General features: G+C 36.7%; 1 protein-coding gene across 3 annotated transcripts in view; it reads right to left on the reverse strand.

Moving 5' to 3' along the window:
• Positions 1-17,508, reverse strand: part of THAP12 (THAP domain containing 12) — a 28,094-nt gene that overhangs the window by 9,542 nt on the left and 1,044 nt on the right. For all 3 annotated transcript variants that reach the window (XM_019449873.2, XM_019449872.2, XM_053900112.1), the window contains exon 2: positions 3,080-3,200. In XM_019449873.2, the coding sequence (XP_019305418.1) occupies positions 3,080-3,200 (121 nt within the window). The remainder of the gene's footprint in view (positions 1-3,079; positions 3,201-17,508) is intronic.

Genomic DNA, 17,508 nt, shown 5'->3' on the forward strand with positions numbered 1-17,508 from the left:
ATTCTACCAGTAACTCACTGTGAGATCCTAGCCAAATACTTTCCCTTTCTGGGCCTCAGTTGCCTCTTCTGAATAAATTTCTAGTGTTGAGCTAGACCATATTTCCCAAATTGAAATTATTCACATACTAATGATAACACTTGCATACCACCATCTGCACTCTCACATAATCCACTGACTTTTTAAGTCAGCATTGTCTTAAGCAATAAAAACTATAAAATAATGATTTTCATGAGCTATATTTTTAACACATATTGTGAAATTCCTAAAATAAAAACTGATTCATGTGCCACTTGAATTCATTTATACCATGATATATATAATCATATTTCTGCAAACACTAAACTAGGTATTTCTAAATTTCTAATTCTAATGTTCTTATCACTGAAGGATGACCATTCTCTATCCTAATTCCCGTTAACCTAATCCAACCTGGCTAGACACTAGATGCATACTTAGATGTTGACAGTCTTCAGCAGCCAACCCAGAGGTCGGGTAGGGACAAGAATTTTATTAACAGGAAGAGTAACAGATAAATAACTGCATATGTTCACCCCAGCTAGTCAAAGAAACAATGTCTTTTAATTTCTTCACAGATCTGCACTGATAAAGACAAAATACTCTTCTTTTTAAAAAGCTTTCTTGGGCGCACCTGAGTGGCTCAGTCGGTTAAGCGTCCGACTCTTGATTTCGACTCAGGTCATGATCTCACAGTTCATGAGTTTGAGCCCTGGGTCAAGCTCTGTGCGGACAGTGCAGAGCCTGCTTGGGATTCTCTTTCTCCCTGCCTTTCCCCCCAAGCCCCTCACCTCTCTCAAAATAAATAAACTTTAAGAAAAATAAAAGAAATAAAAAGCTTTCTTGGGAGCAGCAATTATTTCAAAGCTGATTATTAAAGCATGTTCAAAGTATATGCCAAACAAAAATAACAACTCCTATCTATATTTTTTCATCCAGAGAAGGAAGATTAGGATGATATGAAGAAAAAATATATAACTAAAGGGAACACACTATCTCAAGTTCTATCTAAAGAGTTGTTAAACACATTTGGGAAGTATTTCTATTCAGATTCATTTTCTAGATCACCCCCATGCCTCATAAAAAACAAAAAGAAAATCTATTTCTCAATGCCACTCAGCTTCTAGTGCTGGGCCAATTATCCTGAGTCTATTAAGAAGTCTGAATCAGAGATTGATCAGTGACACAATCACTGAAGGGAGCAAAAACTATACTATACCCCAAACATCTCATCTTTCCCACTTAGCAAACATGTCACAACAGACACAAACATATACAGTCCACTCTTGATATCTTACCAATTATTAAATAAGGAGGGATAAAACATTCCTAATGAATTTCTTAAATTCACATCAATTTGCTACAAACCAAATTACAGACCGAAAAACAGAACATGAATTAAAAACATGTTACTTTTTAGAAATATTTATTTATAAGTACGCATTCCAAAAAGAGCTATTTTCAATTTATGTGCAGGATAGTTTTAACTCAGTATCAAGATTTAATCTTCAACTGCTGAATTAAGGTTTGAGCATAAAGCAGTGACCTTACTCTAGCATCAAGGATAGTATCTGGCTTCAGTGGAACTAGCCATGAATGTTTACTGATGAGACCTTCAATGCCAAACTAATGAAGTCAAAACTCTCAAACATTTAGATACAGATATCATGTGTAGAGAGAACATTTTCTCGCATTTGCATTAATTTATTCAAGATTTAAGAATCTTGTGGAAATTTAAAAAGCAAAAATAGCTCATCTTTCTGTCCTATGCTCTGACTAAACAAGAATATGAGGAACTACAATTTTACATGTCTCACAACAATCTTATTGGAATTATGTAATTAAGAGACCATATTTATTATTAAATAAAAATGCATTATGGCTTGTGTATTTAAAATAATAATTTGGGATATTTTTACTTAATGTCAAGAACATAAAAGTAGTTTGCCTTTTAAACATACAAAATCCCCTATTTTGGTTGATCATTATTACCCTCTTAACAAAACAAGGCAAAAATATCCCTCAAATATTTGTGATTAAACTGTTGAACCGGAATTGGCTCACCTCCCAATGACTTCACAAGTATCTGCTTCAATTAATTTTGAGAAATAAAATAACCCAATCATTCTTTAGTTTTCTGAAGCCTCTGCAAAATGTATCTGAAAAAAATATCAAAATAAATTGCTGCATAACAATATATAGTGTATCTTCAAATCAAGTTTATGTCTATCCCAATATCTGAGATGATACATTAGTTACACCTAAATAAGAAGATATTATTTAACAAAACTATCTCCCTAGTTTAAGTGTTTCAAATCTGCTTCATTTCAATCAAATCTGCCCTGTTTGTCTAAGTCATAGCAATAACAGAATCACAGAGGGTTAAAAATCTTAGATTTCAGAAATTATCTGGTTTAATCTTCTTATTAGAATTCGGGACCCAGAAGGGAAAGTGACCTGGCCAAATTCACATAGTTAACAGAAGTAAGCTTGAGAGATCCAGGTTTGATACGAAATTGCAAATTATTGAAAGAAATTATTTTTCACATTAATTATACAATTTTCTTCTTGTTGTAACTTGCACATAAAAATTAAGGGTTGGTTCTACCAGTACATACAAAAACATGAAAACAAAGAGCTCCATTTCTTGATAAAGATTTCACTCATAAAAAAAGCTCTGGAGAATCTGCTCCAAATAAAAACACAAACTTTACCTTAAACAAACACTTTTATAATCATCTAAAATTTTCTTTAAAAAATTAAAAATAAAAAAATGAAATTTTCTGAAGGCTGCATAAGAAATGTAAAAAGGGCAACCTCTGTTGAGTAGTAATGGGGCATCAGAAACAGAGGGGTTAAAAAAAAATACCAGGCTTTTAAGAACAAATTAGATACTATTCAGCTCCAAATTTGTCTTCATCTTTAAAAAAAAAAAAAAAAAAGTGGCGGGATATAAGAATACACTCCAACATTAACAGATACAGATTTACACTGCCAACCAGATACTGAGTGAATGAGAGAGAGAGAAAACAAAAAAAACCCAAGCCCTTCTATTACTTACAGTTCTGCAGATCATAGAGGTCTCAAAGTGTTTGGCACATAATCGATAATGTTTATTTAGCTGATCAGGTGTTTTATCTTCTAAGTCTGCTCTCCTGCAATTCTCCACCCACTTCTGGCACCTATAAATAAAACCAAAATAAAACCAATTATGAAATATGAGCTCACCGTTTAAATTTCAGTATTCAGGGGCACCTGGGTGGCTCAGTCGGTTGAGCGTCCGACTTCAGCTCAGGTCATGATCTCATGATTCGTGGGTTCGAGCCCCAAGTCAGGCTCTGTGCTGACAGCTCAAAGCCTGGAGCCTGCTGAGGATTCTGTGTCTCCCTCTCTCTCTTCCCCTCTCCTGCTCATGCTCTGTCTCTCTGTCTCTCTCAAAAATAAACATGAAAAAAAATCTTTTTTAAATAAATAAATAAATTTTAGTATTCAGTTATAAGACAAATAAATATTATGGACAATGGATTCCTGCTCCCTTCTACCTGCAGAACATGATGTAATTTGGAGAAGATGATTGAAAACAAAATGAGAGCTGGAAGAAATCTTAGAAATCATTTAATACATTCAATTATAGACAAGATTAAGAAATAACTTGCTCAGAGTCATGTACAAAATCAGCAGCAAAACTAGAACTTAAACCTGAGTCTTTCAATTCTCAGCACATCCTAGCACCAGAGAGGAATCAATTATCAGTAGTTCAAGCAAAAGTTGCACAACCATGAAATCAACAGCCTAACACACTCCCTCGGGACTTCAACTTAAATAAGGTTATGAAACAACAATGTCATTACAAAAAATTAGTAAATAGATGTTTTATAAATAATTACAGTTTCTTACAGGAGCATGACGCCTGTGTTAATTTGCCTTATTATGAACATAATTTATTAATAATCTACAATATGTACAGACTGTAAGATATGTAGATTGTAAACTCCAGGACTGCAGGGATTGTTCCTACACAATCTAGCACACAGAAGGTGTTGAAGATAATGAACAGACCAAGTCCATGCCCTCTTGGTACCTACATATCTGCAGAAAAACGAAAACAACAATGATGCATACTAAGCACTTGCTATGAGCCAGACACTGTTCTATGTCCTTTCCAAAAGGGGTACATTATCCCCCTTATGCAGATGAAGAAATGAAGACACAGAAATATGAAGTAATTTGCTAAAGGTTACAACTAGATCTTTCTTTCCTTTATTTCTCAAGTTTCTAGGAATAAAAATTCTGTCACAAAGAGTCACAAATCTGAAAACACATTCATTTTATAATCACATCATAGTATATTATGTCTTAACATTACAGTTCACACCTACACACACACACACACACACACACACACACACACACACACTGACACTTAATTCCCTCCACTCTGAATATGTAAAACCATGGTGAAATGTTGATTATCTAACTGAAACTAAAACCACACCTAAATAGTATAGCTTCTCATTCAACCAAGTATTATTGCACAGCAATGATGCCTATGATGCCAATGATGCCTATGATGTCCATATTTTAATATTTTGCACAGTTGTGCAATATGATTTCATAAACTTTCATCTTTCAACGTCCAAATACTTAGTATAAAAACTGTCTTACTATAAAATAATTTGCCATACTGTTACAGCTGTTTTTTAATTCTTACATCTCTGAAGACCTTCCATACAGAATACTACTGTCTGTATGATCTCTGAACTAAGTTGAGACAGCTTTCCTATACCACAAGCACTCAGATTCAATCAAGAATAGATTGGGCAGAAAGCCCGATTAACTACATCTTGTCTTCCACATCAAATACCAAGAAGTAAATCTAGTATATGTGCTGCCAAAGTGAGCACACCAAGAAGTAAATCTAGTGAAAGATGTGCAAGACCTGTAACAAAAAAAAAAAATGTTTTAAGTTTATTTATTTTGAGAGAGAGAGAGTGGGCACGAGTGGGAGGGGAGAGGCAGGAGAGAGAGAGAAATAAGGGGAGGGGAGGGGAGGGGAGGGGAGGGGAGGGGAGGGGAGGGGAGGGGAGGGGAGGGGAGGGAAGAGGGAATCCCAAGCAGGCTCTGAGCTGTCAGAGCAGAGCCCAATGCAGAGCTTGAACTCACGAAACATGAGATCATGACCTGAGCCAAAACCAAAAGTGGGACGCTTAACCGACTGAGCCACCTAGATGCCCCTAAATGAAAAGATTTTTTAAATAACTTAAATGATAAATTCATGGATTAGTACACTGAATTCTAAATATATCAATCTTCCCTAAATTGATTTACTGATTCAATACAATCAAAATCCCAACAAGTTCTTTTGTGCATGTCTCTTTGAATGTGTGTGTGTGTGTGTGTGTGTGTGTGTGTGTGTGAGAGTGAGAGTGAGAGTGAGTGAGAGAGAGAGAGAGAGAGAGAGAGAGAGAGAGATGGCAATTCTAAAACTTTTTATACAGAAATTCAAAGGACTAAGAATAGTTAAGATAACTGTGAGAAAAAAAGTTGAAAGACTTACACTATCAGATATTAAGATTTATTATAAAGCTTAGTAAGACAGTGTGGTATTGGGACAAGGATAAAACAATGAAACAAAATGGAGAGCTACGGACACTTAAGACTAAGGTAGTACTGCACAGCAGCAAAGACAAAATTTTTTTGTTTTGTTTTGTTTTTACAACAAATAGCATTGAGTCAGGGCACCTGAGTGTCTCAGTTGGTTAAGTGTCCAACTCTTGATTTCAGCTGAGATCATGATCTCACAGTTTGTGAGATCCAGCCCCACATCAAGCTTCATGCTGACAATGTGGAGCCTGCTTGGGATTCTCTCTCCCTCTCTTTCTCAAAATAAACTTTAAAAAAATATTTAATAGTGCTGAGTAAATTCAATAGCCATATGAAAAAAATTAATCTGACCCCTACTTCTGTATCATATACACAAAAATAAATACCAAGTAGACTGTAGATCTAACTATGGAAGTAAAACAATAAGCTGCTAAAAGATAACACAGGAGACTATCTCCATTACCTTGGCCAAGACAAAGATAATTTAAAGAAGGCAACAGAAAGCACAAACTCTAAACCAAAAGATGAATTAATTTGGCTACTTTATTATTTTTTTAAATATTTATTTATTTATTTTTGAGAGAGAGAGAGAGCGAGCATAAGCAAGGGAGGGGCAAAGAGAGGGAGACATAGAATCTGAGGCAGGCTCCAAACTGTCAGCACAGAGCCCAATGCGGGGCCCAAACTCATGAACAGTGAGATCATGACCTGAGCCAGAGTCAGACACTTAACCGACTGAGCCACCTAGGCCTCCCTAATTTGTCTACTTTAAAGTTAATAACTTTTCTTCATTAAAAGAAGCCATTTAAGAGCGAAATGGCAACCTACAAAATGGAAGAAGGTATCTGTAATACGTATATCCAACAACAGACTCATATCCAAACTATATCTTTACAACTCCTGCAAATAAATTTGACAACCCAATATAAAAATGGGCAAGAAACTTGGAAAAGTAACTTACAATAAAAAGGTTATCCAGATTGGGGTGCCTGGGTGGCTCAATTGCTTAAGTGACTAACTCTGGATTTCGGCTCAGGTTGTGATCTCACAGTTCATGGGTTCAAGCCCCGTATCAGGCTTTGAGCTGACAGCACGATGCCTGCTTCGGATTCTGTCTCCCTCTCTCTCTGCCCCTCCCTCGCCCCACCAAATAAACAAACATTAAAAAAAGTTGGTTACCCAGATGGCCAATACACACGAAAAAAATGTTCATGGGAAAAAAAGGGCTCAATCTCATCAGGGAAATACTAATAAAAACCATTAACGAAATATTACTACATACCTGCAAAAATGACTACAATGCAAAAGAGATAATACCAAAGATTGATAAGAAAGTGAAAAAACTTTGCCTGTCAACAGTAAAGAGCATAAACTGTAGTATACTATTGTATACAGAATACTATTCAGCAATGAAAATGAATGAACTAGCTAGATCGCACAAACATAATGCTGAGCAAAATAAGCCAGGAGTACATGCCATGATTTCTTCTATATAAAGTTCAAGAATAGACAAAACTTGAGGTGCCTGGCTGGCTCAGTTGGAAGAGCATGTGACTCTTGTGAGTTCAAGCCCCATGTTGGGTATAGAGATTACATACATACATACATACATACATACATAAGAAAGAAATCAGATGCCATTAAAAAAAAAAAAAAAAAAAAAGAACAGGCAAAACTCACCTATGGTGATTATGCAGGAAAAAACTTAATATAGCAGGCCCAAGACTGCTACCTTCATAAAGGCCTGTTTGTAAGGATGGCCTTTTGGCTTGTGCCTGGAAATCTGGCTAACAAGCAGTTCCCTACACTGACAAAAACTTTCCCTAACTGATAAGGTGGCTCATTGTGCTTAGACTGTGCAAACAATATGATTCATACTGAACATCTGCCTTCCTTCTGGGAGTCTAGAATTTTAGTACATGCTAGGCAGAGTGTGTCTATGTGACCAGATCCCAATAAAAACTTTAGGCACTGGATCTCTAATGGGTTTCTCTGGGTAGAAACATGTTCTATATCTCAAACATTACCTGGGTATTCATTTTATAAAAATTCATCAAATTCTGGGGCACCTGGGTGGCTCAGTCGGTTAAACTACCGACTTGATTTCGACTCAGGTCATGATCTCATGGTTCGTCAGTTTGAGCCCCGCATCAGGGCTGCACTGTCAGTGCAGAACCTGCTTGGGATCCTCTGTCTCCCTCTATCTCAAAAATAAACATTTAAAAAAATTCATCACGTTCCAGTCTACTAATTTTGCACTTTCTATATATGTCATATATCAATAAAAGATTCCTTCACTCTGTCCCTTATTGTTAGTAACCAACTAACCTAATTGTGTCAAGTCAGACAGTGACTCTGACTAGGGAGAGTGGGATAATGACTTAGAGAGCCTCAGAGGAGAGAGAATTTGGGATATTAGTTTTATATATACACATATATATACATATATATAGTTACATATAGATATATATAATTATATAGTTTATATATATAACTATATATATAATTATATATATAATATATTATTATATAATATATCTATTATATATAATATAATTATATTATACTATATTATATATTATATATATATAATAGATATATATAATATAATATATTATATATAGTTATATATATAATTATATATATTATTATATAATATATTATTAATATTATATTATATTATATATAAATATATTATAAATAATAAATAATATTATATAAATATATTATAAATATTTTATATATTTATATATAATATAAAATATATTATATATAAAATATTTTATAATATATATATTTATACTATATATATGTATACTATATATATAATATATATATACAAATATATATTTATATATATAATATATAAATATAGTATAAATATATTATAAATATTAATAAATATAATATAAATAATAAATAATATTATATTATATTATATATATAAATATATATTATATTATCTATTATATATATAATATAATATATCTATAATATATAATATAATATATATAATATATATATAGTTATATATATATAGATATATATACATATATGTAAATCTGGGTGAAAGTTTCATGGACATGTCACTCTGAAAATCCAATAAGCCACACACTTATGATTTGGTGATCATCTGTGTACATGTGTTTTACACCAATTAAGTTACTGAAGTTTTTGTGACTACAATTTTTTTACATATATACATGTATGTACATGCATATGTTTGTGTATACACACAAACGTACACACACACACACACTCTAATATGCTTTTAGGCACATATATAATTATCTCTCAAATTTACCACTGTCTCCCATTCCCTAGATCTCTCTGTCGCTGTTCATGCACTCCAGACTCCATAGCCTTTTCCCTTAGCAGGTGAAGTGACTCTCCAAATCCATCTAACTTCCAAACTGGTCTTTTACCTTTCTCTACCTAACACCTTCTCCATGCTGAGAGTAAATGTTTTAAAGTTTTGGGGTTTGGGTTTTGTTTTTTTTTTTTAAGTTTATTTTGAGAGACAGCATGAGTGGGGGAGGGGCAGAGAGAGAGAGAATCTCAAGCAGGCTCCACACTGTCAGCAAAGAGCCAGATGTGGGGTATGAATTCACAAATGGTGAGATCATGACCTGAGCTGAAATCAAGAGTCAGACACTTGGGGGCGCCTGGGTGGTTCAATCAGTTAAGCGTCTGACTTCGGCTCAGGGCATGATTTCATGGTTCATGGGTTCAAGCCCTGTATTGGGCTCTGGCTAGACAGCTCAGAGCCTGGAGCCTGCTTCGGATTCTGTCCCCCCCCCCCCACCCCCCCGCTCTCTCTGCCCCTCCCCTGCTCGCACTCTGTCTCTCTCTCTCAAAAACAAATAATAAACATTTTTAAAAATTAGAAAAAAAAAAGAGAGACACTTAACCAACTGAGCCCCAGGCAACCCTGCTGAGTAAACGTTTTAAAGAGCCAATTTCAGAATGTCTTTCCTGCTTAAGATCCTTTAGTGGCTTCTCATGACTCTTAGGATAAAGAAACAATTCCTTACCTGTCATAAGACCCTGAACAATTTGGACCTTGTCTACCTTTCAATCTTCTTATCGAACCACTCTTCTACTCTCTGCCTCTTTACATGCCTTACTTCAGTTCCATGAATGCACTGTGATTACTTCTAGGGTTGTTCCCCATGCTGTTTATTCACCCTAGTATCTTCTTGTCTTTTTTCACTTCCCTGGCTAAGGAAAGCCTATGCAAAGATCAGCCTTCAGATCTTATCTTAAAGATCATTTCTTTTCTTTTTTTTTTTTTTAATTTTTTTCAACGTTTTTTATTTATTTTTGGGACAGAGAGAGACAGAGCATGAACGGGGGAGGGGCAGAAAGAGAGGGAGACACAGAATCGGAAACAGGCTCCAGGCTCCGAGCCATCAGCCCAGAGCCTGACGCGGGGCTCGAACTCACGGACCGCGAGATCGTGACCTGGCTGAAGTCGGACGCTTAACCGACTGCGCCACCCAGGCGCCCCAAAGATCATTTCTTGAAGGAAACTCTTCTGATTCAGGTATGTATACATATGTGTATGAGTATGTACACACACACACACACAAACAGAGAAGACTCCTCTTCCTCTCTGTATATGGTCTCTCAACATCCTGTATTTAACCTACTATATTACCATGAGCATAAACACGCCTTAGTATATCCCATCTAAATAATTCTTAACTTGGATCCTCTACATAGCAAAACTAGAGCCCATTTTCACTGTATCTCACATTCTTTCCTCAATCAATTCCAAGGAGGCTTCTGCTTTATCCCTTTTCCATTGAAACTGCTCAAGATTATGAATGACTTCCACCCTGCCAAATCCAATGGTCACTTTCTATCTTCATCTTAATCACCTTTTCAGTACTATTCAGCCTTTTTTTTTTTTTTATTTTCCCTTTGATAGTTCTCTACTAATGCAGCATTTCCAAAAACATATTTCAAGGAACACTAGTCAACTGTTTCATTAAAATTTAAAAAGTTTTGGGGTACCTGGGTGCCTTAGTTGGTTGAGTGACCAATACTTGGTTTCAGCTCAGGTCATGATCTTATGGTTCTTAAGTTCAAGCCACGCACTGGGCTCTACTCCACAGTGCCTGCTTGGAATTCTCTCTCTCCCCCTCCCCCACTCATGCTATCTCTTAAAATAAACTTAAAAAGAAAAAAAGAAGAAAGAAAGAACTGCATTTTCCAAAACAAACAAAAAACATTTAGCCAAAAGAATGGCATTGTTTTCCATCTCTGCAAATCTTCTTAATGTCTCTTAATCTGTTGTCACATGTGGTTTTGGCTGAAGTATATGAAGAAACTCTGGCCTCACACTGCTATGCAGTTAAAAAAGGTAATTAAAATGTTCCTCCCTTACCCATATTACTGTGAATGTTCTTTGATACTACACCAAAACTCCACAAGTGGTGGTTTCTTAAAGATGAGTTGCGGGGCGCCTGGGTGGCGCAGTCGGTTAAGCGTCCGACTTCAGCCAGGTCACGATCTCGTGGTCCGTGAGTTCGAGCCCCGCGTCAGGCTCTGGGCTGATGGCTCGGAGCCTGGAGCCTGTTTCCGATTCTGTGTCTCCCTCTCTCTTTCTGCCCCTCCCCCGTTCATGCTCTGTCTCTCTCTGTCCCAAAAATAAATAAAAAACGTTGAAAGATGAGTTGCAATGTGGAATCTGAAACCAGACCAATGAGCTTTCTCACTCTATTACACTGAAATCCATCTTGGTGTATCTTACACTTTGACTAGAGCTTTTATCTGTGCATGTCTTTGTAAAATCACAAATTGGTCAATTTGGAAAATACCAGTTCAGCGAGTTATGCAAACGACCACTATACAATTTATTTTAAAAGTCACATTTATCAATGTCACCACTCATCTCATTAGAAAAGCTTTAGAGAGTTGTCAAGCTCAAAGTGGTGCCTATGAATTCTCCAAAATTGTCATTTCTGCTTGAATTTCAATTGTTTCCCTTGAAGTGTCAGGCTTATCTCACTCATTTCCAAGAAAGGGCCTACAAACATTGGCATTTATATAATCATACTTAGAAAACACAACATACAACTTACTGAGCAATGACGTTACTATGTTATGTAGCCCCTCAGAAACCCCACTGCACACTCCTGAAAGAATGAGCAAGAAAAAGGCAAATAACATCAGTGTCATTATGAAATAGTTTTTTACTTTGTGGCACTCCTTCATGAGTGCCCAAAAAAACCACTCTTCTACATTTTACAAGGCAGAGTATATCAACTCTCAATTAACTTTGATTAAATTGCCATAAAAACCTTGGAAGACCTCACCACCTCAGGGGTGAGTTAGAGCTAATTGGCTGAGAAGCAAAAAGAGGGCTTCAATTGTTCAGCTCACTGTAACAGAAGCATTTCATTAGCTCTCCTTGTACCTTCACCTAGTCTGGGGATGAGCCCCACTATGAGCTGCCCCCAGGTTCCTGCCAAGCCTTGGCATTAGTCAAGCCATCGTGGGGCAATCCAGATTTAGGCAGTTTAAAAAATTTTTAACTTTAGGGGAGCCTGGGTGGCTCAGTTGATTACGCGTCCGATTTCAGGTCAGGTCATGATCTCGTGGTTCATGGGTTCCAGCCCCGTGTTGGGGTCTGTGCTGACAGCTCAGAGCCTGGAGCCTACTTTGGACTCTGTGTCTCTCTCTCTGTCCCCCCTCTGCTCACGCTCTGTCTCTCTCTCAAAATAAATAAACATTAAAAAAAAAAAGGTTTTGATATGGCACAAAAACAGACACTCAGATCAATGGAACAGAATAGAGAACCCAGAAATGGACCCAAAAACATATGGCCAACTAATCTTTAACAAAGCAGGAAAGAATACCCAATGGAATAAAGACAGTCTCTTCAGCAAGAGGTGCTGGGAAAACTGAACAGCGACATGCAGAGGAATGAGCCTGGACCACTTTCTTATACCATACACAAAAATAAACTCAAAATGGATGAAAGACCTAAATATAAGACAGGAAGCCATCAAAATCCTTGAGGAGAAAGCAGGCAAAAACCTCTTTGATCTTGGCCACAGCAACTTCTTACTCAACACGTCTCTGGAGGCAAGGGAAACAAAAGCAAAAATGAACTACTGGGACCTCATCAAAATAAAAATCTTCTGCACAGTGAAGGAAACAATCAGCAAAACTAAAAGGCAACCGACAGAATGGGAGAAGATATTTGCAAACGACGTATCAGATAAAGGGTTAGTATCCAAAGTCTATAAAGAACTTATCAAACTCAACACCCAAAAAAACAAATTATCCAGTGAAGAAATGGGCACAAGACATGCATAGACACTTCTCCAAAGAAGACATCCAGATGGCCAACCGACACATGAAAAAATACTCCACGTCATTCATCATCAGGGAAATACAAATCAAAACCACAATGAGATACCACCTCACACCTGTCAGAATGGCTAACATTACCAACTCAGGCAACAACAGATGTTGGCGAGGATGCAGAGAAAGAGGATCTCTTTTGCTGCTGGTGGGAATGCAAGCTAGTGCAGCCATTCTGGAAAACAGTATGAAGGTTCCTCAAAAAATTAAAAATAGAACTACCCTACGACCCAGCAATTGCACTACCAGGTATTTATCCAAGGGATACAGGTTTGCTCTTTCGAAGGGGCACATGCACCCCCATGTTTATAGCAGCACTATCAACAATAGCCAAAGTATGGAAAGAGTCCAAATGTCCAACGATGGATGAATGGATAAAGAAGACACGATATATATATATATATATATATATATATATATATATATATACACACACATATGTATATATATACACACACGCACATATACACATACACACACACAATGGAGTATTACTTGGCAATCAAAAAGAATGAAATCTTACCATTTGCAACTACATGGTTGGAACTAGGGGGTATTATGTTAAATGAAATTAGAGAAAGGCAGATATCATATGACTTCACTCATGTGAGGACTTTAAGACACAACAGATGAACATAAGGGAATGGAAGCAAAACTAATATAAAAACAGGGAGGGGGACAAAACATAAGAGACTCTTAAATATGGAGAACAAACAGAGGGTTACTGAAGAGTTGTGGGAGGGGGGATGGGCTAAATGGGTAAGGGGCATTAAGGAATCTACTCCTGAAATCACTGTTGCACTATATGCTAACTAATATGGATGTAAATTTAAAAAAATAAAATAACTTTTTGATAAATAAATAAAATTTTAACTTTAATTTTAAATAATTTATGCTCTCTGTACCACCTGCCTAAGGTGAGTTGATTCAATTATTTTATAGTTAAAAAAAAAATGCATAAGTAATGTGGATAAAAGGTACAGCATAGGAAATATAGTCAATGGTATTAGAACAGCACTGCAGGGTGACAGACGGTAGCTACAGCTGTGGGACCACAGTGTAATGTACAGACTTGTTGAATCACTAGGTTGTACACCTGAAACTAATGTTCAACACTGTGTCAACTATTAAAAAAAACTAAAATAAACAAATAAAAAGCACATTAATGCCACTTTTTCTAAACCAATAAAAGGTACTATATTTTGAAATTCCACATTGTGCCCTTTATTAACTACACTTTTGAATTTTAAATTACTTCAAATAGCTGTTTATAAGAGTGTCCGTGGAATTTATAAATATAACAAATGGCAAACGGGCACCTGGCTGGCTCAGTCAGTGGAGCATGTGACTCTCGATCTCAGGGTTTTGAGTTTGAACCCCATGTTGGGTGTAGAGACTACTTAAAATAAAATCTTTTAAAAATAATAATAAAATAAAAAATAACAAAGTAACAAAAATAACAAATGGGAAATGTACTATTTAATAGCATTAAATATATTTATCTTTATTGTTAGTTAACAATATTAACTTTTCAAGAATAGGTTAGCAATGTCACCTTTTATCAACCTTCTCTGACTCATTTACAGGAAAAAAACTAATTATAAATAACCCTAAAAATACTGTTGGTAATTTAATACACACCTCTGAAAACTACTTCTTTATTATAATTAACTCTGGGCACAGTAAAAAAGAAACTGTCAAATACAGAAGAATTTGAAATCCTTAGTATGGGAAGACTTGGTTTAGATAAAAAGTTAGGATCTTGATGACATTATGTCCACTAAAATAAGCCAGATATAGAGAACAATTATATGATTCCATTTCCATGAAGTACACAGAACACACAAGGACTGAAAATGGGATGAATGGGGGGGTGGGGAAGGGAGAGGAAAGGAGTTATTGCTTAACAGTTACAGTTTTTGCTTGGAGTAATGGAGAAAGCTTTGGAAATAGATAGTACTTGCACAACACTGTGAATGTAATTAATGTCACTGAATTATACACTTAAAATGGCAAATTTTATGTTATGTATTTTACCAAATGTTTAAAAATTAATAATGTAATATATACTGAATAATATATAATATGCATTAAAATATGTATATTAAGAGTGCATTTAATATACATTTTAAATGGGTGGTATATGCATTATTATTATCTCAATAAAGATGTTAAAAGAGTTAAGAAAAGTTCATAATTTGGTCTTGAAATATTTAAAGGGCTCTGACACGGAAAAGGGCACAGAGTTGCTCAGTGTGACCCTGGGAATAAAACCAGATCTCCAAAGCATAAATTATAGGGAGGCATGTTTCCACTCAATACAAGGAAGAAACAAGAGCCAAAGCTTTACAAAATCTATTTTTTAAAAAAATTTTTTAACATTTTATTTATTTTTGAGAGAGAGAGAGAGAGAGAGAGAGAGAGAGGGAGGGAGACAGAGCACAAGTGTGTGTGGGGGGGGGGAGGGAGGGAGAGGGAGAGGGAGAGGGAGAGAGAGAGAGAGAGAGAGAGAGAGAGAGAGACAGACAGACAGACAGACAGACACAGAAACCGAAGCAGGCTCCAGGCTCTGAGCTGTCAGCACAGAGCCCGACGCGGGGCTCAAACTCAAAAACTGTGAGATCTTGACCTGAGCCGAAGTCAGACGCTTAACCGACTGAGTCACCCAGGGGCCCCTTACAACATCTTAAATGTCCCTTCACAAAGCAAAGAGTCACTGGAGGTGTTTCAACAAAGACCCCCCTGTTCAGGCACGCACAGGGCCCCTAAAGGGTCCATAAATACCTTGATAGTGGAATGCAAAATTGTGTCTATGTCTTTTCTCCAGTAGTCTTTACCTTAGATTCTCAAAGGGGACCAATGGCACTAGATCTAAAAACTCCTTCTAAATTTGAGACTGTACACCCCTATACTCCCAAGGAGTGTAATGAAAAGAGCATTCTCTATAGTATATGGATACAAAAGATCTATGGTTCAGAATCAACTAGTGGCGCCCTCATTATGCAAATGAAATAAACTCTCAGGAATGCCCTTGGGCTACAATTTGGGTAAAAGGAAGATAATGCTTAATGGGGTAAGGCCAGTCAGATTCGGATGCTCCTCTTCTCTGCTCCCATAAAACCCAACAGCTATTCCTCACTCTTTTGAGCTAGTTTTCCTCACCTGCCTGAACTTTAAATACCAGGAATGCCCCAAGGCTCAATCCTCAGACCTACTCCTTTACTAACCCCATAGCATGGCTTTAAATACCCTCTATAAACTCAGAACAACCCATATTTACAATCTCTAGTCTGAAAGTCTCTAAATTCCAGACTATCTTTTTATGGTTTTAGCTCTAAAATATTTAGGTTACTGATCTAAATATGGGCCATTCTGAGTTCGTTTCTGGATACGGTATGAAGAAAAACATCTATTCCTGCACATCAATCAAGCTTCTCAAACTTCACACGTCCCAAACCAACTTTTAATATGCCTCCTCCAAAGCTGCTCCTCCCAGTCTTCCACAGCTCAGTAAATGCTCAGGTTAAAAAAAGGAGTCATTCTTCCCCTTTTCTCTTACAACCTCCATCTAAACCATTTAACAAATCCTGTTGGCTTCACCTTCAAAATGTATCTCAAATACAACAGCTTACCACCTTCTCCTCTACTAACCTGGATTACTGCAATTGCCTTTAGCTGGTCTTCCTGCTCTCGCCTTTGCTTCCCTACAACCTATTTAACAAGTAGCCAGCCATCCTGTTTCAAGTAGTCTCTCTGCTCTAAACCCTTGGATGACTTCCTGTCACAGAATAAATGCCATAGTGCTTTACATGGCCTACAATGGCCTACACAATTTGCCCCCACTATACAAATGCATACAGTTTTTGGTCTCATTTTTTCCCTTCTCCCTCCTTCCTTAAACCAGCTCTACTGTCCATGTACTTCTGGCTGTACCTGTAACATGCATGCCCTGACTTCGCATTTACCGTTTCCACAGACTAGAAAGCTCTTCCCCTAGGTATCTGTATGGTTGGCCTGCTCACCTACTTCTAGTCTTTGCTCAAATTCTCCTTCTTAGTGAGACCTTCTTTGACCACCCTATTTAAAATAGCAATTGTGTCTCCCCTGCTACTCATTTCTCATCCCCCCCCCATTTGCCTTTTCTCCATAGTATTTATCACCATATAACATACTGTATTTACATATTTATTTGTCTATTTTCCTGCTAGAATGTAAACTTCATGAGAGCAGGGGCTTTGATTTGTTCATCTGTATACTCCCAATGCTCAGAGCAATGCCTAGCACACAGGAGGCCTTCAATAAATATTTGTGGAATAAACAGGGTGCTATATTATAATCGCCTTCTTCCGTATGTCTCCTTAACAGACTGTGAGCTTCCTGCAGGCAGCAACACTGTCTCATTCACATCTGAATTTCCAGCACCTAACACTAGTGCTCGGCACATAGTAAGTACTGGTTTGAAATGAACGAATGAACAAGAAGAGGCCAGAGAAAATTCTTCCGACTATC

This window comes from Panthera pardus, unplaced genomic scaffold (genome assembly GCF_024362965.1).
Source record: "Panthera pardus isolate Hobbes unplaced genomic scaffold, ASM2436296v1 HiC_scaffold_12, whole genome shotgun sequence".
Taxonomy (NCBI): domain Eukaryota; kingdom Metazoa; phylum Chordata; class Mammalia; order Carnivora; family Felidae; genus Panthera; species Panthera pardus.